The sequence below is a fragment of the Gastrolobium bilobum genome, unplaced genomic scaffold (assembly GCF_033153095.1).
Source record: "Gastrolobium bilobum isolate Gb01-03AN ecotype WA unplaced genomic scaffold, APGP_CSIRO_Gbil_v1 utg6455, whole genome shotgun sequence".
In the NCBI taxonomy this organism is placed as follows: Eukaryota; Viridiplantae; Streptophyta; class Magnoliopsida; order Fabales; family Fabaceae; genus Gastrolobium; species Gastrolobium bilobum.
Genome location: NW_026898105.1, coordinates 399,504 through 426,694, shown reverse-complemented (window position 1 = coordinate 426,694; position 27,191 = coordinate 399,504). Strand labels below are relative to the sequence as shown.

At 34.3% G+C, this 27,191-nt stretch overlaps 2 protein-coding genes and 1 non-coding gene across 4 annotated transcripts; 1 reads left to right on the top strand and 2 right to left on the bottom strand.

The window, feature by feature from the left end:
• Positions 1-280: 280 nt before the first annotated feature.
• Positions 281-7,464, bottom strand: LOC133312912 (uncharacterized). Its single transcript, XM_061514194.1, has 3 exons — positions 7,203-7,464; positions 5,258-5,425; positions 281-810 (listed from the first exon to the last, which is right to left on the bottom strand). The coding sequence occupies exons 1-3, from the start codon at positions 7,417-7,419 to the stop codon at positions 590-592; spliced, it is 606 nt and encodes a 201-aa protein (XP_061370178.1). The 5' UTR covers positions 7,420-7,464; the 3' UTR covers positions 281-589.
• A 2,115-nt stretch (positions 7,465-9,579) lies between these two features.
• Positions 9,580-12,287, bottom strand: LOC133312909 (uncharacterized). 2 transcript variants are annotated; one of them, XM_061514188.1, is made up of 4 exons: positions 11,713-12,287; positions 10,916-11,117; positions 9,942-10,445; positions 9,580-9,853 (listed from the first exon to the last, which is right to left on the bottom strand). In XM_061514188.1, the coding sequence occupies exons 1-4, from the start codon at positions 12,263-12,265 to the stop codon at positions 9,769-9,771; spliced, it is 1,344 nt and encodes a 447-aa protein (XP_061370172.1). In that variant the 5' UTR covers positions 12,266-12,287; the 3' UTR covers positions 9,580-9,768. The 2 variants fall into 2 exon arrangements, with proteins under 2 accessions (XP_061370172.1, XP_061370173.1); XM_061514189.1 differs by having other exon boundaries at positions 11,731-12,287.
• Positions 12,288-12,380: 93 nt separating this feature from the next.
• Positions 12,381-12,454, top strand: TRNAV-AAC (transfer RNA valine (anticodon AAC)). The gene has a single exon. It is a non-coding gene; the product is annotated as a tRNA-Val (tRNA).
• The last annotated feature ends 14,737 nt before the right edge of the window (positions 12,455-27,191 follow it).

The window sequence follows — 27,191 nt, the reverse complement described above, 5'->3', positions numbered from 1 at the left end:
TAACACATTCAATAACATGGTGGTTCTATAAATGTAATATTGGCTCTTTTTTATAGCCTGCCTTCTACATGTTCAGCCAAGATTGAACACGTCTTACTTTTTATATATGCATATTGCTTCTAACGCACCACCTTATGAGTGTGGTTATATAATTCTCTGCATATGGATAAATAAAGAGTAATGATATTCATATTTCAAACATCACGAATCTACAACTCTCCCGTTAAACTTTTCCCTTTTGATGGTGTGTAATATCCGCTCACCCTTTTTCCCAAAGCTAAAAGGTGTACAAAATAGTGTGTAAAAAAGAGGCCTATACTAATAACATAACTCATATATAAATTCAGGACAATAAATATCTACACTCCATACTGCTATTTATGTAAATCTCAAGAATGGCATTCCAAAATATACTGGGAAAAAAAAAAGTAATTTGATTGAAGGATAAGTAATTTTGGGTGAAGCATACTATTCATGAAAGCACTTCAAATTTACAATCTAGCACTGCAGAAGATTGCAAGATAATAGAAAAGAAGAAGCTGAAATGTGAGTGTAAATGGTGGCTGATATCTTAAGGCAGCAGCTAAAACTACAAATCACGACCTCGATTCATCATTTCATCCCTATCTATGAAACGGTCAAGCAGCTCTTTCTCTTGTAAAACCAAACAATCTTCAGCCTTACCAAACCATTCATACCGTTGTTTTGCTACATAATCATACACAGCATCCCTGATTGGAATTGGAACCACCAAGAGCGAACTTAAAGCAGAGTAAGGTAGTGGCAAGTATGACATTACTCGCAATGCAGCTGCAGAATCATGTGTCATCATGAGATTTACACACACAATCACATGGAAAGAAGAAGAGAGAAAGGTGAAAATATAATTTGACAAAAGCTCATCTGTGATGTGTCTTAATCTAAATATTTATTCCGGAATTTATCCTAAACATGATGCAGATGCTGTTGGCAAGCTCACCGCTATATTTACAATCTTAGATAGAGAGCTTCTTTAATGTACAATGTGGTAGAATACGGACCCTACCAGAAAATGTACATGTTTGAGAAACAAATACAACTTTTAAAACATTCAGAGTTAGACAGCGTGATCAATAAACTTCTCAAATTTAAGGTCACAAAATCCATCATAAATCTTGAGGATGAGAAGTATCATCAATGTACGATATTTTACTCCGGACAGAATATTGTGAATTAATTTGTCAGCCTGAGTGGGTTATTAACAAAATGATGAGAAAGAAGATGAGATCAGCAATTGGCAAGGCTTAAACTTCATTTGATATGGTATTAACATAAAATATGAGCCTGCATACAGGGGGGGGGGGGGGGGGGGGGGTAAAAAAGTACCAAAAACAACAACAGAAAATTGGAAGAAAAAAAAAAAGGAAACTCTGAAATGAATCAAAATGACTCTGAAACTTCCCTGGACCCAAAGGGGGAAAAGAGATTCTGAATTTGACAAGAAACAATAGTGGAAAATAATCTTAGCAGAACTAGATCATTGATGCAAGGATTTGCAAATGAACTTCGGCCTTTTAATGAGACCGTAGACAATCTAGAAAGAATAATCCTAAACAGAAAAATGTATTAAAGTTCAGTTAGATGATATTTTCAAACTTAAATAACCCATCTAATCTTTCACAGATCTAAATTGCCTACCAACTTCAAAACCAGCATTCCATTTTCATTCCAAGAAAGCTTTTCTTGATTGTAGATTCATTAGCATCATTACCATAACTCTGGGTGTGCTTTTATTTCAAACACAGTATATAAGGCTGCTTACATTTGAGTGATCTCACCTTCTCGGGACCCCACCAAACCATTAGTGGGAGCCTCGTGTGCATCAGACCACCCTTTCTACACAATAGCGAAACATTTCTGACGAGGTCAATTCAACACAGTAACAAATTCATAAATGCCAGATTGGTTAGTAATATTTACTTTCATATACAGAGATCTAAATACCCAAGATCCAAGGAAAATCTCAGACTAGATTTTCCTAAGTTACTAGAGATTTACTGGATTTTATGTAAAAAAATTATGCAATGGATTTTATAATGACCCTAACTGGTAAATCTTAATTAGAGATTTAATTTAAGGATTTAAATGTCATAATTAGATTCAGAGTGTAATTTCGAGTATTTTGACTGTAATCATGACTAGGTTATGAGCAGTGCGTTCTGCCGGGTGATCTGTATTATTGTGAATTAACCGGTTGAGCTAAAATGAGTAAAATGATTTTAGAGACATAATTTGACAATTCTGACGCCAAATATGAGTTCAGAACCAAAAATTGTATAGTCTGGCACTTTCCGTGAAAATCACGTGAATGGTGTTTTCTATCGGGTATTATGTACTGCTGTTAAGCAACCGGTAGAGTCCAGAAACAAATAATTGATGAAATAAGAATAAGAAAGTCCAATATGTGTCAAGCAAATCAAAATAGGCGCAAGAATGATAAGTTCATAAGTTTTAAGTTTCGTAAGAAAACGAAGTACAGTTAGTGATTCACAGTGCATTTCATCAAAAACGGTGCAAAAACCATAATGTGAATTATGAATATTGTTCCTTAGGAAATAAAAATTAATGTAAATGTGTTCAGAAAAATAAAAATATGTCCGTGGCTTTAAGTTTGTTACGGGTCAGTTTAAGTGAAAATACGCGATAGAAAAACAACCGGTAAAAAAGGTCACCTATACATATAAGTCCAAATCACTTAAGTGGGTACTATTCACATCAGATTTCCCTCCCTCTCTCTCCTCTTGGCCGAGATCTCTACCATGGAAGGGGCTAGGGTTTTTTGTTTGGTTTTTCCTTGATTTCTCCCTAAATACTCATCCAAATCCTTTGATCCATACATGAAAATCATAGGAAAAAGTCCAATGAATCCATTCCACCGATCAATTTGAGCTATAGTTGAGTGTGTGAAGAGTTCTTCCTCCCCCCATTTTTGAGCTACTATTCATCAAGGGAAAAAAATGGAGCTTTTAATGGAGCTTTGCTTGATGGGTGTCTTCTAGGCTTTGGGTAGTTGATTAGAGGTAACAAAACTCTAACCCTATGGTTTTATTTGAATGATTTAAGTCATGAAATTTATGAGCATATTTGGAGTGGGAAATAAGTTAGTTTAAAACTTGAATTGAGTATGTATTATGGATGTTTTGGATATATGAGTGTAAAATAAGCATGTGTATATATGTATAATTGGGAAAAAATCTCATGGTGTTTGGTCCCCTATGCCACGGCCTTGATAGGGTTATTAGGGGAGGATGTGTAAGATTTTATTAAATGTATTGGGAAGGTTTAATATGTTTGAATAAGTGAAAAAATTGATGAATTAATGTGAATGATAAAGTGGAAAAATCCTAGATCCTATGTCTCTAGGTTTCGGCCTTGATGAGTGAATTTAAGGTTATTGTGCAAATTTAATTGACATTATGGATATGTATATATATATACATATATACATGTATGTATAAGTTGTAAAAATTAAGTGAAGAAAATAATTGAAAAAGAGAGGAATCCTTTGAGATTCTCTTACGGATTTCGGTCTTATAGGGTAAATTAAGGATGATTAGATTATGTTTTATTTTGTTAAGGTGTTGAGTTTTCAATACATGAAATTAATGAGATTATGGAGTGAAATGGTTTGAAAAGAAATTATGGAAAATTCTCAAGTGAACACTTGATTAAATGAAAGAACACGAACGATTATAAAATGGTCTAGACTTGCGTATTGGCATAGGATTGGCAAAAACGTAAAGAAACGGAAATAAGCGAGAAAATGCATGCGTTATGAAAATCTAGGCATGATAGCATTTTATTGATTTGAATTTTGGATTCTTTCTCTAGGTGTACCTAGGGACTGAAAATGATCGGAATCTCTTGAAGATATATAAGTAACTTGTGCCACAAGTAAGCGTTTTGGTAAAGCTTCAAGAGGTAAGCTCTATGTTTAAGGAGTCTTTTCCTACTTGAGTGCTCCACCATGGTTATTGAACTATGGTTGGACTGTATGACTGTTGTTATGATGCTTTGTATAGATGCATTCATATAGAGCTATTTGATAACATGATATGACTTGTTCTGATATGATTTTTGTAATGATGTACAGTACACTGATGTCTTCTTGGGGTTTCCCTGAGATTGACGATGTACACCTCTGACATGTTCTGGTTCTGCTTGGGGTCTTCCCTTGGGAACACGTGCGTTGATTTCCGCTTGGGGTCCTCCATTGGGAATGACGGCGCACGCCTCTGATATGATATGATATGGATATATGCTTTGTTCTATTGGGAACACGTGCGTTGATTTCCGCTTGGGGTCCTCCCTTGGGAGTGACGGCGCACGCCTCTGATATGATATGATATGAAATATGCTTTGTTCTGTTATGATATCTGTTATAAATGCATTTGTATACTCTGTATCTGACTTTCATGCAGGAGTGAGCCAGGGGTATGGAGAATTCTCTATAAACCTGGAGCTTATTGAGATTTCTAATCTAACCCCTCTTTGGGGACATATTTTCAAGTGCCCAGATTCCCGGTGAGTCCTCACTAGGCAGGGACGCGACACGTGGCTGAGGCAGTTGACGGATCGGATTTTGAGTGGCTTTAGGCTACTACCCTTTTTAGAGTGTATTAGTGTATTTCGTATTTTCAGTTATTTTGGGGATCATGATGTTTGATCTCTCACCTTGTATATGGCCTGTATATGTCTTGTACATGTCTTTCAATTTGATGCATATACATTTATGTATTCAGGCATGTTGATATGACTAGGTAGTATTCAGTTATGTTATGTATTGGATTGCATGCTATTAGATTAGTGGCACGGAGCCAGGTTCTGCATGCACCCATAGATGGGTATTTGAGTATATTTGCATGACTGGTACTTCTGGATATATATATTGTTCAAACTGTCTATCAGGAACTCTTGAGAGTAGGATTGAAAAATCCCCAGTTGTCTGATTTACAGAGGTTACTCTGTCTGATTTTCGTTTACGCCTAATGAGAAAATGAAAAAGTTAACCCGTATTTTCGTAAGTTAAGTCTTCCACTGTTTCTGTCTATATCATATGTATGTTAATTGAACCGGCTCGAGACGGGGATGTTACAGATTTTGCGTTAAAACTTTATGTAACGCTCAAATCAAAAGTTATGCAGTCCAATAGTTTAAAAAAAGCCAAAAAGACAGAATGGATACTGTTTAATTAAATTAAAAGAGTGAGAATTCTAACCAGTAGATCCCTGAGAGTATACATTCAGGCCTTCAATGAACAAAAAGCGACGGAGGACATCCTCTCGTTCAAGACCACATGCTCTCAAATAGGGCTCAGCAGCTTCAGACTGAACGCAACAGAATTTGATCTTTCTGTCCTTGTCCGCTCTAATTACCCATTTCACTCCTGTCAATACAGAATTGTCAAAAGAATTAATACCAAACCCTAGCTTACATATTAAAATTGCACTCAGCAATTGTATGGAATTCAAACAATTTAAAAGAAACCTGGAACAATGCATAAGATAATGGAATTGGGTAATTGACAGGGCTAAAGAGAATAAGCTATGATAGTTCAATCTACTGGCTCATTTTATTTATTTTTTGCCATTAAATATATATATATATATATATATATATATGAGGTAGGATCCTTTGATACCAGTGTCAAATTTGAAATTTGACACCTCATCTGAGAGCTGTTAGATAAAAAAAGATCAATGACTCTGATTTGTAAGCATGTGACATCATTGATTTCTGTCCTTGTCCGCTCTAATTACCCATTTCACTCCTGTCAATACAGAATTGTCAAAAGAATTAATACCAAACCCTAGCTTACATATTAAAATTGCACTCAGCAATTGTATGGAATTCAAACAATTTAAAAGAAACCTGGAACAATGCATAAGATAATGGAATTGGGTAATTGACAGGGCTAAAGAGAATAAGCTATGATAGTTCAATCTACTGGCTCATTTTATTTATTTTTTGCCATTATATATATATATATATATATATATATATATATATATATATGAGATAGGATCCTTTGATACCAGTGTCAAATTTGAAATTTGACACCTCATCTGAGAGCTGTTAGATAAAAAAAGATCAATGACTCTGATTTGTAAGCATGTGACATTATTGATTTTTTTTATCTAACAGCTATCAGAAGAGGTGTCAAATTTCAAATTTGACACTGGTGTCAAAAGATCCTACCTACATATTATATATATATATATATATATATATATATATGTATGTATGTATATATATATATATATATATATAGATATTTGCAGAGGGGAAATATAAGAATATCATTGACAAACCAGCAAAGCAAAATTTTAAAAACATCAATCAAAGATCCAGCAACTTTCTCGTAAAATGCCAATTACAAATTTTATAGCAACTGAAACTCTATGTATAACACCTCTAGTTCTTCCATGTTGATCTTATTCAACATTAAAGAGGTGGTTTCCTTCCCACATCGAAATCCATCCTCAAGAAATGATATAAATTATAGTCTAGTCTCTAAAACTATACTTGCATAAACTGAAAATAGCTTAGTGTAAAACTCACTGCTAAGCTGGAAATAACCCAGCAAGTTGATATTGATCATTGGATGCTAACTGTCCTAATTCAAATGTTCATTGGATCAAAAAATGAGGGACAGCAATTGCTCCAACATCATGTAAACATCTCCAATCCCTATGACTTGGGACGTTCAAATTGTCAACTACCATTGATACTAATTAAAAATGAATAGCATTCTTCCTTCAACTCCTGAGCTAAGAAGATTCCCTGCTATTTATCTCCCTTTGAACACATCGCTGTATAGAAATTCAAGGAATTTGAACCAGTTAAATAAATCAACGTGCACAAGATATATCTTTCCATAATGACCCAAAGAAAAACCTTATAGAAGATTTGGTTAATGATCGAAAATGTTCTTATCTTTCCCCGATTGACAAATTCATTGCAAAAGTTCTAATCTTTCCCCAATTGCCGGATTCTTGCGGCAGCATAGATACATATCTTTTGAAAAGGTGCCATTTTTTTTGGTTTAAACTTACAAAGAACCAGCGAAGAAGCAAAAAGAACACACCCCATGTAATGTGATGAGTTGGAACACACAATCCATGAAACCCCAAAAAATAGAATAGAAGTGGGGAAGGAAATACCTCGGTGGCAGAGATGACAGACACCATCATAGACGACCACTCTAGGCTGAAGCAAAGTGGGGTTGACGGCCTTAACAACCGAAGAAGCAGGAGCATCTACATCGGACAACTCAGCAGCAGCGCTAGAAGACAACAATCGCCGCAACAACCAAAACGAGGCTCTGGTCGTTTCGGTGCTGGTTAAGCTTGCGAGCCCTTTCTTGATCATAATGTCCATCTTCTTGCGCTGTGTACGGAAGTTTCATGCAACAAGCCTAAGGGAAAGGGCTTGAACCGTAATATATTATTTCACCTGGCCTTTTGGACGGGCTTTATTTTTAGCCATGTTTTTATTTTTTTCATAAAAAAAATTTATTTCTACTACAAAATTCGTTTAGATTACACGTCTGCTTTTAAAAAACAAAAGCAGAAGTAACACAAAAAGTTAAAAATATTTATTTTTGGGAATCTAAAATTTTTTGTTTTTATAAAATAAAAAAAAGTCAAAAATAAATATTTTTTTTTTAAAAATAAACAAGACATAAAAGTAGCTTTTTTACTAGCCAAACCGGCTCAAATGCTCATTCAATACCCGATTTGCTTTTTCCAAAATTTGTCTCAATATAAATTAGTTTTAGAAGGAAGGATTTTCAAGTAAGGAATCAAGTTGTTAATGAGTTAACAATTTTAATATTTATTTTTAGGGTTTAGTGTTTGTTCTTTTAAAGGATAAGGAATTATGTTATTTTAAATGAAAGAAAGACACAACTCACACAAGTAATAAAAATTATAGGAGAGAAAGTGAATAATTTTTTTTAATTTAAATTTTAAGTAAAAAATATACTAGATTGTATTTTTCTCTGTCCTTTAAACAGACAAATATTTTCTCCTTGTTCTTATAGACGTTAGAAACTGAAGTAAGATGGGGAATTTTTTTATTAATAGAAAAGGAGAGTAGGAAATTATTAATGAATTTTTTAACTTAATTAATTTAATAGAACACTATTTTCACTTAAAATAATATAATATTGTGTCCTTTATAAGAACAAATATTTTTGGGGAAAGTGTATGTACTTTTAAAGGACACACATTTATATCCTTTTAAGAGAGATAAAAGAATAAATTATGGAGAGAGAGAGTAGAGAAAAAAATTTGTACTTTAAAATTTTAAAAAAGCACTATATTCATCTAAAAGGATCATTCTTTTTTCTTTTCTTTTTTGATAAATAAAGGACCATCCTTTTAAATGATAGACATTTTTCCCAATATTTTTACCATAAAACATAATAATAAATACATCATTCACAAACTTTTAATCACAAATCTATAATATTTAAACTTATCTCATTTGTATAAACTTAGCACTAACCTTGAACTTATTTGTCTAACTAAACAAACAAGCTTAATCGATCATCTATTTAGTCAAACTCAAAAAATACATCCACATCCATACCAATTCATTTAAACCTCCCAATTCGCACAAGTGCAATTAGGAATAAATATAAGATAATGTTTGAATTACATAAATAATTTATGTTTCTATCTTTTTATCTGTTTGTTGCTTAGTTTAGATTAAATGTATTCATTAACTCGTATTTGTGCCTCTCAAATATTAAAATTAATTTTGGTTTCATAGAATTTCCAATATGGTATCAGACTATCAGTGCGATTTCATCCTCAGTAACCTTTCCATCACTTTTCTATCGCAGAATTTCTTACAATTGGGAACTGAACTATATGTCATCCTTTCCCAACGTCCCATTTTTCCATCATCCCATTTGTTTTCTAGCAACCCCAACTCTAACAATTTTTTTATTTTTATTTTTTTAACAAAGCCCATTTGTTCCAGTTGTTACCTACTTTATAAGTTTCAAAATGTTGTTCTTGTTGAATTTGGAGAAATTTTAATTCTTGCTGCATATATTTTCTTGCCAAATACATTCCCAGTGATGGTTATGAATTTTGGAAAAGTTTTAATTCTTGATATGTATATCTGTTTGCCATGACATTTTCACTAATGGTTATTTCAGCAAGGACATTTCCGCTCATGTAATTCCGACAAAATCTTCTTATTTAGTCAAGTAATATTTCAAACAGTTCTTCAAAATAATGGCCATTCGTGACGTCTCCAACATCCCTGAGTTATCTTATTAGCCATGTTTTGTGGGAATTTTTTAGTAAAACATTGGGCAAGAATTTTTTTTTTTCATTCTAGTTTGCAAGTTAGGCATTCATTGCCTCCACGCTCCAAGTTAAAGGGGAATGATTGGAATGAATAAGGATAAACTAATATTTGAGTTACATAAACTTCTTTCTATCAATTATATTCATCAACTTGTATTTGTGCCTCTTCAATAATATAATCAACTTTCATTCCATAGAATTTTCAATAGGTGCATTGGGATACTAAGAAAGAATGTTTTGATATTCATAAAAAATAATAATATAAGACCACATCAATTTTTCGACAATACTCCCTATGCTACTATTTGATTGTCCCATTGCATGTAATATGGCTTTTTAGTTTTTAGACCCTACATGCTGGGTGATGGTTAGACTTGGCAAATCTCTTATCATTAGCAATTTACTAACTATCCTTTGAAGCAAGGGCAGCTTTTAATCCGTACTTGGAGAAAACATCACTTAATACAGCCTTCTCCTTGATCTTTAACCTGCACCAGAGTCAACAGAGTATACATGAGAAATGAACACAAAGAATGAAAGTCATGCTAAAGCAGTATATAATGCACAGGAAATCACCTTTTTGCGGATCCAGGAACATCTAAAACCTTTTTTGCTTTCTTTTTGGAAGTTTGTTTTTTCTTAAGGGAATTCTCTTGTTTATCTTTGGCAGATGACTTCTGCTCAGCTGTAGGGTTTCCGTTAACCTGCTCGGAGGGAAGTGAATTAATTTCAGAATCAATACTCATTTCCATACTATCATCACTATCCATCTTCAAAGCAGCGAAGGCCATTTCATTCTCTTCGTCACCTTCTTGTTCTTCTCCATATATCTGATTGTCCATGTCATCATCCGAATCATCTGAATTGGTCCCATCCCAGGAAATAAGGGCAGATTCATCCATATTAGAATCCTCATTTGAATCTTCTTCAAAGGCAGAGACCATGAGACGCGTAGCAGCATTAACATTTTTGCTTAATTCCGGAGAAGAAGATGAGGACGGTACATTTACAAGCTCGCATTTTATCTGCTTCTGAATTTTGCCAAAAGTAAGAGTTTGTCCAGTGTATAACTCTACAAACCTGAGAGAGATAACAACGGAGTTAGTAAGATATAAGCACAGGGAAAACAACTCAAACATTGCAAACAGGCCGCGGACTCTTTCAATAACAAAAGTACAATAATCGAAATTGGACAGATCCCTACTCTACAGCCTACACATATGCACTCATTTCACTTTAGCCAAGTAAAATAACATGAAGAAGCTTGAATCAATTATCCAAGAGAACCAAACTATCTTTTACTATTTTACATATTTTCATGATGATAAATAAGGAGGTCTAAAAGGAAACACTTTTAAGGAGAGTTAAAGAGTCCTCTGTGTCAAACCCACAAAATTCATGAAGAAATCATCATGGTGATATATTTATCATTACAATAATGTCATGCACTGCATATATCACACTGAACTCATTCTTGCTTTATTTATTTATTTTAGTGGGAGGGGATATGGGTGGTTGGAAGCAGGCACTAGATCAATGTTATAACGCACCTAACTGCATCTTTTTCATGCTTGAAATCAACAAAAGCAAAACCCTTGCAGATAGGGTCCCTTGTCTTCTTGTTTCCAGTAACAGCTGGGACTATATTCATTATGCCCGGAATACCTTGCAAAGCAGATTTCAGATCCCTATGGATGTTCTTTTTCCTGGGTAGGTTCACCAAGCGCACTCGAACTCCAATTGGAACAACTTCTGCATGTTCAAAGTTCCATGGCAAGAGATAGAGTAAGATTTCAAATTGTAGGCTCAGCAGAAATGAGAAGCAAACACTTTGCAAATCAAATAGTCTTGGACATTGGCTTCATAATTCATCCAAAGGCCAGACACAATAGCAAACAACAACAATATATGATACTGGATCCCAATATTTGTTTTCACAAGTCTTTAGATTCTTTTCAATCACCACAAACTGAAAAGTGCACTCCTCAACGAACAAAAAATTTACGGGGAGCGGGGTAATCAAAATTAGCTTTTGAATGCATATATTTATTCATGTAGCCAACCGCATGGGATAAAAGCTTGATGTTGTTGTGGTTGTAAACACACAACGAGACTCAAGCAGTTATGTGTGCATATGCATAAACATAAAGAAAACTCCATTACCCAATTTACCCATCACTAGGAGATGCTTATGCATACACTGGCAAGAAACACAACACAGGATTAAGGAAATGAACATAAACCCATCATCAATTGCAGAGTAATTTTACGAAAGGAATAATTTTTCAACTACTTTGAACATGGCAGCTTGCAGGGTGCAACCCAAAAATAAAAATTGGTGGCTAACCTTTCTTCTTGTCATCACTTTTGTTGGAGGCAGGCTTCAGAGGATTACTCTTAAGCTTCTTCAAATTCGCAGCTTGTGCTTCTATACTCTTCCGCATTTCCTCAAGCAGCTTATCCTCAATAGAAGTATCATACACTTTCCCTTCACCAAACCCTAAAGGTTTCTCCATGTACCATTTTTTCATTTGCTCCAACGGAAGCATTATCTCCTCATCATCATCGTCATCATCTTCACCTTCTTCGTCTTCTTCTTCATCTTCTTCATCGTATTCATTACCAGTATCACCGATATCGTCATCCTCCTCCTCGTCCATTCTCACAGAACCAGCGCCATCTCGGCGCCTTTGCTTCTTCGCCGCGGCCGCGACAAACCTACCGCCACGCACGGTTCGCAAATTGACGTAGGGTTGCCGGAATTGTTGGAACCCGAAAAGCGAAACGAAAGATGAGCGAGAATGAACGACACGTGCGGGTGCCAAGGAATGACACGTGTGGGCGCGAGTGAGAACTGGCACCGAATTGAACGGTGCCGGAAACGCAGTTGCACGCAGCATTCTTCTGCTTCTTCACTTCTTCGTCATCCACGCAAGTCTGTGTCACCCAGAAACAGCGTTTATAATTTTTACAACCTACTAAGCTAATATTATTGATTAGTCAAGTCTATCACAAGGTTTCGTGGTGTAGTTGGTTATCACGTCAGTCTAACACACTGAAGGTCTCCGGTTCGAGCCCGGGCGAAGCCATATTTCCTTTTTTAATTTTTCTAGAAATCTTATGCCCTTATGTGGGCTCTTTTTTTTATTATTATTATTTTCTTCACTTGTAACCTACTTAATTTGCCAAGTTCTTCTCATCCAATATAGCCCATTATATAGCAGCATTCCAAATGTGGACTGGGTCATATTTCATCAGTTTCTTAGGCGTGGGCTTGTTACGGCAATTGGAACAACCTAACACTACATGAATTTGACCAGACCAGGCTCTTGGTTCCTGCAGCTGGATAAAAATACACCACCAAAGATTGTTTCCCTGATGCCAGCACAATTATTTCCACGCACACAGACACACCCTTCGTTTCATCAACTTGGAATGGAAAATGGAAATGATAAGGATATTGATTTCACCACTTCTTTCTTAGTGCTGCTAATAACTCTAGCTATATACTTCAAATGTATCTCTCTATGTGTTCATTGGTACTTGCCTACGTTTTTTTTTCCATTTTCTTATATCTTCTTGGAACTTGTTATCACTTAACAGTCATGCTTCTCTGTCGGCTTATATACCATACGAATGCACATACAATTTATTGCTCCCTACCAAACAGTATCCTGGTCCATGTCTCATGTCTTGCTCGAACTAATAATGGATCCTCCTTTATCTTGATTTGATTTATCCAACATTATTCTAGTAATAAAATTTTATTCTTTAGAGAGCTTTCATTTGTATGTGCATTATTTGAAGCTGTCATTATCTAAGGAAACCTAAACACAATACATCAAAATTAATAAAAAGTAGAGCACTTAACCTTTTCGCATAGTATACAGCAAAAAACATACTTGAGATCATATACGCAAACCATGCTGATTTGTGGGGCGTTATTCCTATTATTTATGTATTGAGGGACGAGGCAGGTTATATTTATAAATTTTTTTGTTTACAAATTCTTACAAACTATATTATGTTCTCTCGGGAGAACACTTATTACACTATGTTCTCCCGTGAGAACATAGTGTAATTTGTAAAAAATTTCAAAAAAAATTTATAAATGAATCTTCCCCTTAAGGGATATATATTTTGGTTAGGTGGAATTTTCTATCAATGTCTATACTATTAGATTTTATTTTATTTTTCAGTTGAATTGTTACAAAAAAAATAAAAAATAAAAAATAAAAAATCTTTTGGATAGCAATTGTTACAAAAATATAAGTCAAAGGTAGAAATTAAGAACCCCAGCAAACAGTGAGCCCACTTGGGTTTTGTTTGGTAGTAGTAGTAGACAATTATATGCACCTTCCTGCAAAGTCTCATCCTTTTACTCAAATTTCAGATGATGCATACTTTGAATTTTTTGTCTAACTTTCACTTATCCATCCAGGTTGGTTATTATTTTCAATGTTTTCTAGGAGACAAGAAAAGAAACTTGTAGATTTCAAAAAAGAAAAGAAAAAAACTTGTTTATTTATATGATGGCATGCCATACATTATTAAAACTATCTCAACTTAATTTAATTCACTTCAATGGGAAATTAAGGAAAAGTGTTCTTACGATGGAGAAATCAATATGTTTAGTTACAGCTCACCCACTGCGGATCTTTTCAAGTTGTTTTTTGTCATATATTCTTTTTCTTTTCTTTTTTATGTTGAAAATTTGAAGGTGTGGGGTTGTTTAATTGATTTATGCTCAATAACTATTTGTTCACTGTGCCAATGCCACTTCATGTTGAAGAGGACATTGAGAAAATAATTACTAAAACATATCTTGTGTAAATAATATTGATTACTTTTTTTCTATTTTTTAACATAAACATATACAAAACTGTGTTTGGTACAATAGCTGTGAATTTCTTCTTAATTTGCTGTTCTCTTTCTTTTTATCCAATCCATTTTGGTTTTGCATGTTTTAGGCTTGTGCATAGTGAATCGCTATAAAATTTTTGTCCATGCTAGTTGTGCCATAGATATGTGAGGAAAAGTAAAAACAAAAAAAATATGCTCTACAAAAATTAAATACATAAATAGTTAAATAGAGCAGGTGTTAATTACTTCTAGTGGATTAGGGTTAGGGACCTAGGGGTGCATCAATCTATAATATAAATTAAGCATTTAGGTTGAATCATGTATCTAACCACTTTGAAATGGGAGAAAAGGTTTACATATATATATAACAATGACAAGTTACAGCAATCTTGTTATTAATCAAAACATTCAGATGGCTGAACCTTAAAATTAATCATGCTAAAGAAAAATCATAATGGGGGTTTGACATTCAATAGCCTAGTAGTGTCTAATTTACTCTTAGCATTAGACTTATAATTATACAGAATTAAGCCCCACTAACTCATTATCTAATATCCAAATTAGAATTATGAGAGATAGCTAAAGAAGTGTGTCACGATCTAATATAGTCGACCATAAGTTTTAAAGCATACAATGGGTCCTGTTTTCTAACTTGGACAGGAACTAATACCATAATCCAGAAGCCCTTAAATCAGACTCAATTGCACTCATCTCAACGACTATGGGGATCATTTCAAGTTTCTTTCCTCAATTCATCTACCATAGAAAAGGCAAAAGAAAGAAAAACAAAAATAAAGGCACAATAGAGGGGGGAAATGGTGCCTTGTATCTCCATATATGTGAAAGCCTATATGTTCTGGAATGAACATTTATGGTCTAGCAGTATAGCTAGTATTTGTATTTACGGAGCTTATGGTAAAGATGACAGGCAATGAGGAGTCCTGCACCTTAGGCCAAAGTCCGATGGGATGAACAAGGGGTGTGTGTGAGAGTCACCTGCGGTGGATAGGATGTGCTCTAGGCACAAGTATGTAGGTGAGTTCTGAGCTCCCCCCTTTGTTAGCTATAAGGGGTTATATATAGATGAATGCATTAGGAGATTGTGCCCCTAGTGGGTAGTTTGCAGGTGACTTCATGGCATGATGCAATGCTAGTGGGTGGTTATTGCTAGTAGATGGGAGTTAGGAGAGAATGGTGGAATGAGATGCTCCATGTAGTGGGGATAGAAAGTGGGTACCACATAAGTGGTCCACAACACTATATAATACAAAGATCAAATAGAAAAAAGAGGAAAGAAAACAGTACTGAAAATGATGTTCCCACTTAGCATTTGTAAATAATCAATGATCATTTGTGGTATGGCCGGGGTGGGCTTAGCTAGAAATTGTTGGAGACTTGTCCAAAGGCAATTCTCTAAGAAAAATAGTATGATAGTGCAAACTACAAAGAAAGCATCCATGTGGGAGTTTGAACTGATCCCCATTTCTCAACCACAGTGATAGGTTGCAATGCTCATGAGTTGTTGACTCTCTTTGTGTTAGCGTGCACTCACCATACATTTTTTAAAAGCTTAGTCAAACATTGTAAGAACATAGATATGTGGTGAATATTGACATTGATAACCCAAAAATAAATAAATAAAAGAGAATAGAAAGGAAAAAGGAGTGAAAATAAAGAAAAATTAATGACATCACCGTGATGCAATTATTATAGAAGAGAGATTGTTCATTTTTTTATTTATTTTGTTTCCCACAATCAAATTGGGCTAATTAATATCTAATGATGAAAATTGAGAAATTTGTATCGCGTAAAAATCATGACATTATTTTAATCTAACGCCATACGGTAAGTTATAGCAAGCTAGCAGATTGTAAACTTGTTTAATGTGATCTAATTAATTGATCTTAATGACAAGTTTATTTTTCATATTTATAAATATAACACTTTTTGTATCTCTAGTGTATTAATTATTTGGTTTATTACCGTTTTAAATAGTAGAATTAATGATGTTTCTTAATAAATTTATGGGAAAAATGTTTCTCCAATTAAAGGATATAATTTTGTCTTATTTTAAATTATAACTGTTGATTTTCGTCAATCAACGGTTAGGATTTATTGGATTTTATTACGAATTACTAATTAATTAATAAATTTGACCATGTTTACAAAAAAATAAAAAATAAATTTGACCCAATAAATCTTAACTGTTGATTGACGAAAATCAACAGTTATGATCTAAAATGACACTAAATTATATCCTTTAAAAGAACAAATATTTTTTCCTAAATTTATAGTGTGTTATCTCTTTATAACTTATTTTACTAAATAAAAAAAGAGAATATTCAGAAGAGATCCTCCTTCATAGTCTAGAGGTGTAAATGGGTTGGGTTAGACTGAGTTAGGCTTTTAAATAGGTCAGTCCTACGTAAAATATTTTAAATTTGGCCTGATCTGTTAGCCTTATGTAACCTTATGTAAGTTCAAATTATAGATTTGGTCTAGCTTATACCTAAAAAACAAAAGCCTTGGTCTATATATACCTGTTTAAGTCTATTAGGCATTCAATATTAAAAATTAATTAAAATAATATTATTTTATTATCAAAATTATTAAAATAATAATTTATTTATTTTATTTAAAATAATAATTTATTTATTTTATTTAAAATAAATAATATGATATGAGTTGGTCTATAGGTTTATAGGCCAGAGTCTGTAAGTTTATAGGTTCGGTATGTAAAATAAAGTCTATAATCTGCTTTCTAAATAGATTTTTTTTTAAACCTAAATCTTTTCTATTTGACTATATAAGATAAGCTGAGTCTAGCTTCATATAGTTTGAGTCGTAGATCTCTAACCTATTTTTACCCCTAAGTTCATAGCACATAAGAGGACAATAAAATATATATTTAAAAAATAATATCCACTTCTAAAGATTTATATAAATTTAAAGGAGACGAACACCGCTATTAACTCTATCTCGCTCGCTTCACTACTGTTCTCGCATAGGTTAATTAAGGTCCGTACCTCCTAATTTGAGTTAACAGATCGATTTAGTCTAATTAAATATCCCTTCCGTGTTAGGTATCTCAGTCTTGTATGAATTTCCAATTAAATTCATTTTATGGATTTCATTCAAAATGTGTGATTTTTTAAAGGCTTCCAATTTGTTGATAGCAAACCCAAAATCCTATTTTATCATCACATTCTATTTTATTATTGCAAATAGTGAGCACTATCTAACAATGTATCACTGTGACCTAATTAATTAACCCAAGTGCATGTCCGTTTTTGACGACCTATCTTTGACTAAATTCATCATGCAGTCTATTATCTTTGTCCAGTTTTCCCAATTGAACACAATAACTCTTGTATAGTTCATCCTTTCATTTCTTGATGTAGAGTATACTTATTAAAACAAATGAAATCGATCAATATCTTAGTTTTGACTCAATTCAACAATTTGTAGTCTCACTCAATCAAGAGACAAAATTGATAACAGTAATTATTATTAAAGAACCGAATTTTTATCATTAATTTATAAAAACAAGTTTTGATAGAAGGATATACTTTACAGATAAGGGAAATAAGAGGGAATAAATGCTAACCCTTCAAACCATTGCACCTTACAATTTGTCTAATGCTGAGGCGATTTTAATCCGCAAAACCTCCATAGAAACAGGACAAGTCTATTCAGTCCGAGGGGGGGAATACAAAAGAACAACGTCTACTTGTTGAACTTCATTATTACAACTTACAAGGATTCCTTACCATGTTCTCTTTCTCATTTTTGGATTGCAATCCTTGTTTTCAAATGAAATTCAATATGGTAGTTGGTATTTAATGACCGAATACAAAATCAATCCGTCCTTTATTTTATAATAATTTTGAATAATTTTTTTTTAATAAAGCTATAATAATTAAGAAAAAATACAATTATTCTAAAGTTAAAAAAAAATTACAAAGTATTATAAAATTACTATAATTTTGACTTAACATGTGCAACTTTCTTAATTATTTTAAAAAAATGTTGCAAAATAAGGCAAAATGTGATGTTTTATTGGTAAGGTCAATAGACTGATATAATATTGTTTTAAAAAATTATTAAAATAATATAGTTTGAAAACCATTTATTAAAGTGGTATAGTTTCTCTACTTTTGATTATATGAATCTCACAAACGTAACATGTGGTGTCAACCATATGATGATAACACGTGTTACGTTAGTGAGATCACATAGTTAAAATTGTTCAAAGTAACTAAATTGTATCATTTTGGAAAATAGTTTCCACACTATATAAACTATATCATTTGGATAATTTTTTTAAATTTTTACTATATTAATCTTTCTCCCTAATATAGATATAATAACTAAAATAATTAAATTAAGAATTAATGTGTAATTAAGGGGCTAAAATTAGGTGAAAAATATAATTTTGAGATAAGTCACTTTTAGGGACAAAAGTTAAAATATTAAAAAAATTGGGACAAATTTATAATTAGGCAAAATTTGGTGAGACCCGAAATTAATTGATTATGAAATACACCCCACTTGAATCCAATAAACTCAAGAACCTTTTTTTAATAACTCAAATCATTGAGTGGTTAAAAGCAATGTTATTAGAATTGGCTCAGTCATTGAACCGGCTGGGGTACTAAGTTACTGGGTGAATGATTCAACTAGTGAGTCACTAGTTGAGCCGGTTGACCTATTAAGTATATATAAATTTATATTTTATGCTAAAGATTCCACAAAGATATTCAAATATAAAAAAAATATAATATCAATTCCAAGTATTCTAATATAAAAAAATAATAAATCATACATCATTTGTCCAAAAATCCTCCCTTGTTGATTAATTATCCATGGTGTAACATCCTCTATAACTACTAGTATAGAGAATATGACATTATTTTTTAAACTATTATTTAACTATAAGAACAATAAAATAGAGAAAAAGAAACATCAATAGATAATACAAACTTTCTTATGTTATTTTATATATGGCACCACGTTACGTACATATATTTTGCATTCAAACTATTCTACATTAGATCTCCAACCTAAACTATTTTACATTAGTGCAATACATATATTACATTCCTAACTACTTAAAGTTACAAATTTATACATTACATAAGTCTCGATTAGTCTAATATATATGTGTAGATTTCCACACTTTCTGCATAAAATATAGTTAATACTCCTTGATTTTTCACTACAATATAGAATTATAAACGGTCGTCGTAGAGGTAAATAGTAATTGCTCATCTCTCACCAGATAGGTATAAGTTATGCATGATGTTTCTCTGGAAAAGTTAGCACAAAAAAACAAATATGAAAAAAATATCAGTAATATTGAGGTTTTCTAACTATAACCTTCCAATCGTAATAACGAAAAATATCATTCTCTCAAATAAGTTTATAATGATTAAATAACAACATAAAATGAATGGTGTAATATTTAACTGGAACTGTATAAGCCCAATTTTGTGGGCCTTTGCATGTGAAAAGTTCTGATTGACGGAGCTCAAGCCAAGCCAAGTAACCAGGTTATTATAATACGAACTTGGTTTGAATATTCTACTTGTTCTTCTCGCTGTCCAAAAATATATATATGAAATTTATTAGACTCCTACTAAGTATCATAAATCTTTTCACGCTAAAAGAAAATTGTATATACACGAATCACTCGTCCGAGAGGATATGGAGTTCTTTGCTCCTCATTTTCATGCTCATTATGCACACTATCATGCATCTCTGTCCACAAAAAATGTGAAATTTATTAAACTCCTACCACCTAACCACCGTGAAGAGGGGATTGGCTGATCTCTGGAAGTACCAACAGTTAGATAGAGAGAGCCGAAATCACCGTGAAAGAGGGGTTTGGTAGAAACGCTTGAAAATCATTTTTGAAAAGAGAGAGAGATCAGAAAGCTTGTCTCTTTTTTTTAACAGAGAGAGAGAGAGAGAGCAGAAACCGTCTAAATGCTTTCAACGAGTTTCCATGTTGTCTTTTTCGTCTCGATGTGTAATCTAAAATGTGCTCTTTTTCGTCTCGAGGTGTAATAAAAAAAGGTGTGTTTTTTTTTGGGTAAGCAGAAAAGGTATAGCTTTCATTTTTTATTGGGTGATAAAAAGTTAAAAACTCACTTTTCGAATATCTTTGTCTCCCACACAATAGATGACAACTTTACCAGCACCCTTATCATTTAATCCTGTTAACAGTCCTCTAATCTACATTTAAGGATTGCATGCATATACATGTTAGGCAAAACCTCCCAATACAGTGGGTAAAAACATTCTCAGGTTAAACCCCTCGAGCTCTTGCTGTCTTAAGGTCCCCAAATGTAAATGACCCACCGATCAGAGAATCTACCCTTATGATCCATGCAGCAATAGGTAACATACCACCAGCTGCCCCTGGTTGTTGTTTAGTGATACCACCAGTTGCCCCTGAGATAGGAGCATCCCCAATTGCTCTTATAGCATACTGCAGGCAAAAGAAATATCAACAATCAACAAAACTTTGGGAATAACCAAAATATACTAAATTAATATCCATACTTGTTCTACTCCAGGGTATCTATCAGTAGCTGCCTCCACAACAATAGAGTAAGAAATCTTAGCTTATGATGCACGGACACGACACGACACGACACGCCGACACGTTAATTCTAAAAAATGTCATATTTCGACACGTTGGGGCACGTTTTGATATTAAATAAATTTTTTAATATGTATAATATAATTTATATTTAATACATATAAGAGTCCATAATAAGTCATATAACTAATCAAATATTTAAATTTCATAACATAAATATAAATAAAAATAATTTTTTGTACTTTGTTAATTTTTCATATCATATTTCATAATAGAAAAAAATTAATTTATAAATTATTATTTTTTATTTAGTTAATAAAATAAAATTAAGATTTAAAAAAAAAAAAAAAAACGTGTCCAAGCGTTGACCGCGTGTTGGAAAAGGTTGACTACGTGTCCAAAAAACGTGTCGGAATGTGTCGGAGAGTTGACCGCGTGTCCCCAAATATTGACCGCGTGTTGGAGCGTGTCGGTGTCGGACACGCAAAATTTTGAATATTTGTTAGTGTCCATGTATTGGAGATCTCAGCTGAACCGCCACCATATACAATAGAATTGGTGCGGATAAGATTCCTAGCAACTCACAAGGCATCATGAATGCTGCGTTTTGTCTCCTCTATGATCATTTCGTTACCTACCAATCAAAATGATTATGAACATAAAATGCATAAACTAAAGTTTTACACAAAACTTACTGCAATAGCCCTGGAAAATCAAGATAACTTACCGTTGTAGCTAGCACCCATGCAGATTCATCACAAAGAAACATGCACGTCTCTGGATCAAAAGTTATGTGATAACGGTAGAGTCCAATTATCAAGGTGTATTTATTTTTCAATTTAATGAAATCTCTTCGGAGGTCCTCCAAAGTAACTATACTCCTAGTTGATTCCACATAGTCGGCAAACATGGTTCTCCATACACTATGCGGGAAATCAAAACATGTGCGTTTATCTATGTTCTTCCATAAGATGTCAAGAAAAATTTCCATTTTTGTCGATACCATACTAACATGTAGAAACAAGTTAGAGACACAAATTTACCGCCAACATTCAAAATTCAAGGCTTATAATAAAAACACCTACATCAATATTGGCACCCTATTACCCAATCTCACTCCCAAAACACATCAATTAGTTAGAAAAAGTTGAAAGCATGCTACTAATAATAATAACAGTAACTGCATGCCAGATCCAAATTCATGCCTTTGTTAGGGCCTTAAATTCCGTATACCAAAAGGCTAATGGAAATAAGATGACAAAGATAATCACTTTCATATCAGAAGCTAAATGTTTTACAGCAACCATTCCAAAAAGACACATTAGCCTAATACTTTAAAAGAAGCTTACGTCTCCTTTGCTATAACTTTTGACCCAATGACAGCTTATACGATTATCTCATACATTTGCCTGATCAAAATTGAGAGAATTTTTGGGATTAGCTTAAACTAAAGAAGAGGCATGAAACAGATAAAATCAATTCTTAAACTAAAAGACCTGTCAATGACTTTCTTCAATTTCTCCACTAGTTCACGCCTAACACGATATGCTTTCATGTTATGAACAATGGTTGCCATCGCATCAACTGGTTGACCATTCAAGAGAATATCAAGTTTCACCAGATCAGATTGTTGATAGCTGTAATTGTACCCATTGAATATATTATAAGACAGAAAGTATGCCACTCCAAATTTACAAATTTACTTTTTTGCACAATTTGACGACATATGACAGCCAATAAATATATAATATATCATAAATTATTTACCAAACAAAAGTAGATGGGAATGGGCACAGTATATCCATCAGGTATCATAACTTTTCTATACCAATCTACATGGACATATACCAGATAATTGTTTCGAACTACACACAGTACAATATATCATCAATGTATGAAAACAAATAGGGGTGGGTGCACAACGATAATCATGCACACAGTCATAGGGAGAGGAAAATGGGACAGGAGTACTTACTCTGAATCTTCATAATCAAATGATGCATAGCCTGATGTTTTACTCTCCAATTCATTATAAAAGTCAATAACGATTTCCCTCAAAGGCAGGCGATACTTCATGAATATCCGTTGACTGCAGGAGAGAAACTTAAAGGATCATTGCTTAAACCAGAGACGAGTTCAAGGACAGACATAAAAAATGTATTAAAGGATCATTGAGCATAACATCCCTATACTTGAAGACTTGAGGATATAAGTTTAATATCTGTGAAGACTTGAGAAGAACTCTCAGCGAAATTGTCAAAAATCTTTGCGATTTTGTCAAAATCGGTCCCTCTTAATTTTTTGAAGATAACTTCATTTGGACTCCAACTCCGCCCATGTGTGCTTGCATGTATGGCCTGTCCCAAGCCAGGATAAAGGAGGAGAGTTGGCGTCAGGTGTTGCGAACCGGCCGTAAAAAACAGCTATATTTTTATGTGATGAACCTATATGATTTTTCGTTGGGGCGTACCCTTCATAGCGACGCGTTGCATCGGGCCCCGGGTGTAGCGAAAAATGGGCTAGGGTCCTTGCCACAAGGCAAGGCGCTGCATCGGGCTCGGGGTGTAGTGAAAAGTGGGCTAGGGTCCTTGCCCCAAGGCAAGGCGCCAGGTCTTCACCCGGATTTGGTGAGAAGTATGCCAGGGTCCCAACACGCAGATGGGCGAGCGTGGCGGGCAAGCACAGCCCAGGGGTTAAGGATGAGATTAGGAAACTGGAACATAGGAACCTTAACGGGTAAATTGAGGGAGTTGGCAGATGTCTTTGCTAGAAGGAAAGTGAATATTGTGTGTTTGCAAGAAACTAAGTGGGCTGGAGAAAAGGCCAAGGAAGTGGATGGAACTGGTTTCAAGTTATGGTACACAGGTACGAACAAGAGTCGAAATGGTGTTGGAATTATGATCGATAAAAGTTTCAGAGATAAAGTTGTGGACGTCAAAAGGAAAGGCGACAGGATTATTCTGGTTAAGCTTGTTGTGGGTGACTTAATCCTGAATATCCTCAGTGTGTATGCACCCCAAATTGGATTGCAACCAACTGATAAAAGCCAATTTTAGGAAGACTTGGAGGAGGTTTTGAGGGGAATACCTAGATAGGAGAACATTTTCATAGGAGGAGATCTAAATGGTCATGTTGGTAAAAGCAATGGAGGTTTTGATAGAATCCATGGAGGTTTTGGCTATGGGACGAGAAACGAGACTGGAGAAGATATCTTGAATGTTGCACTAGCCTACGATTTGATGTTAGTGAACACCTTTTTTCAAAAAAGGGAGTCACACCTAATCACTTTTCATAGTGGCCATAATCGTAGTCAGATTGATTTCTTTCTGGCTAGAAGAGAAGATAGAACTTCTTGTGTCGAATGTAAGGTCTACCATGGAGAGTGTGTCGCTACGCAACATAAGCTGGTAGTCTTGGATGTTCGGTTCAACAAAGTGCGTACAATGAAGAAGAGGGCTCAGAATCCAAGGATAAGGTGGTGGAAGCTTAAGGAGGGTAAAGAGAGAGAGTTCAATGATAGAATGTTGCACGAAGGACCTTGGGAGTTTGATGGAGGAGTAAATGCAACATGGAATGAGATGGCTAAGTGTATTCAAAATTTGGGAAGGAGGGTGTTGGGAGAAAGCAAAGGAAATGGATTTCATACAAAGGAAACATGGTGGTGGAATGGAGAGGTGCAAGAGGCAATTAAACATAAGAAGGAGTGCTTTAGATCTTTGCATAAAAGTCCCAGTGCAGAGAACCTGCAAAAGTTTAGATTGGCGAGAAAAAATGCAAAGAAAGCAGTGCGAGAAGCTAGAGGCAAGGTTTTCGACGAGTTGTATAAAAATCTTGGGAGCAAGGATGGTGAAAGAGGTATTTATAAACTTGCAAAGATAAGGGATAAGAAAAGTAAAGACCTCACCCAAGTTAGATGCATCAAGGATGAAAATCAAAAACTTCTGGTGAGAGATGAAGATGTAAATGAAAGGTGGTTGAAATACTTCAACAAGCTGTATAATGGGGATGGAGATACAAGCGAGGTGGACTTAGAGGACGCGTGTGATGATATGAATAGAAGATTTGTACGCAGAATTAATACACATGAAGTTAAGGAGGCTTTAAAGAGGATGAAGACTAATAAAGCCTTAGGGCCTGATGGTGTCCCTATTGAAGTGTGGAGAGGCCTGGGGGATGTGGCAATAAAATGGTTGACCAATCTTTTTAATAAGATTCTCCAGACGAATAAGATGCCTGATGTATGGAGGAAAAGTATGATTGTGCATATCTACAAAAACAAGGGAGATATACAGAATTGTTCAAACTATAGAGGCATTAAGCTAATGAGCCATACTATGAAGTTGTGGGAGAGGGTTATTGAACATCGCTTGAGGAGAGATACCAAGGTTTCTGTAAATCAATTTGGATTTATGCCAGGAAGATGTACCATGGAAGCAATTTTCTTGATGCGACAACTAATGGAAAGATACCGAGAAAAGAAAAAGGACTTGCATATGGTGTTCATAGACCTTGAGAAAGCATACGATAGGGTTCCAAGGAAAGTTTTATGGTGGGTCCTGGAGAAGAAAAAAGTTCCATTAAAGTATGTAAAGGCAATCAAGGATATGTATGATGGGGCTACTACATGTGTAAAAGCTTGTAACGGATCATCAAGTTATTTTCCTATCACGGTAGGTGTACACCAAGGGTCGGCTCTAAGTCCTTACCTTTTTGCCATAGTTATGAATGAACTAACAAAAGATATTCAAGAGGAAGTGCCATGGTGTATGCTTTTTGCAGACGATATTGTGCTTATTGATGAGAGCAAGGAGGGTGTTAATAGAAAACTTGAATTGTGGAGAAGCACATTGGAATCCAGAGGATTCACATTAAGTCGAAGCAAGACTGAGTATCTGAAGTGTGAGTTTTCTCTGGTACGAGATGAGGACCAAGAACCTGTGCATCTAAATGGTCAAGAGGTACCCAAAAAAGATGCTTTTAAATACTTGGGCTCCATTTTACAAAACGGTGGAGAGATTGATGAGGATGTAAATCACAGAATCAGAGCAGGGTGGATGAAATGGCGCAGTGCATCTGCTTTTTTGTGTGACCGCAAAATCTCCCTGAAGTTAAAAGGAAAATTCTATAAAACGGCAGTAAGACCGGCAATGCTATATGGAGCAGAATGCTGGCCAGCACATAGGCAACATGAGCATAAGATGGGAGTAGCAGAGATGAGGATGTTAAGGTGGATGTGTGGTTACACAAGGATGGATAAGATAAGAAATGAAGATATTCGACGAAAGGTCGGAGTAGTACCGGTAGCCGAGAAGATGAGAGAACATAGATTGAGGTGGTTTGGGCACGTGATGAGAAGACCCATGGATCCTCCTGTAAGAACAGAAGTTTGTTACCAAGAGCTCAACACAAAAAGAGGCAGAGGTAGACCGAAGCTTACTTGGGGGAAAGTAGTAAAACAAGATTTAATGGAGTGTGATATAGATTGGCGGACAGTATGTCTTAGAACGGAATGGAGAAAAGCTATAAGTATGGTGGAGGGTTAGACCCGCTGTTATTCCTATGTTCCAGATGGTCCCTTTTTAGTCATTTTCCCCTTCATTTCCCCTACTTCTTCTTGTCCCTTTCTTTTTTACTTTTATTTATTTATATATACATATATTGTTATTTTATTTTATCTTATTTTATATTTTTATTTTATTTTTTATTTTTTTTATTTTTTTTATTTTTTTTTTATTTTTTTTTATTTTTTTTTTCAACCGTTTTGTATCTTTCATGTCATCTACCACCGACCCCAATTAATTTGGGATAAAGGTGTTGTTGATGTTGATGTTGATGTTGATGTTGAACTTCATTTGGACTCCATATATTCAAATTATTGAAATGGCAGTAGTTTTTCGAAGGTTGAAACGCTTGGGGTCTCGGTGTAGCTATACTTGAACTCGAACGGTGCTGCGCTCACAGGTCGAGACCATTTTGGTATATTTGAAAACCTAAGCGCTGGGTGAAAAGTGAAAGAGGGGAGCAGAAATCTGGTAGAAACGCTTGAATGAGATAGCAGAAACTTTTCTTTTCTTTTGAGAAGAGAGAGAGAGAGCAGAAACTGTCTAAATTCTTTCAACGAGAGTTTCAAGTGTAATCTAAAATGTGCTCTTTTTCATCTCGAGGTGTAATCTAAGAAGGTGACACACACATTATAGAAAAGGATCTGACTTACAAACTTTTTTTATAAATTTTTATAAATTACATTATGTATTTCCGGAAGTACATAGTGTAACCTAGTGTATATCTAAGAGTACATAGTGTAATTTGTAAATAAAAAATCTATAAATATAAACCTTCCCTATATATATATATAT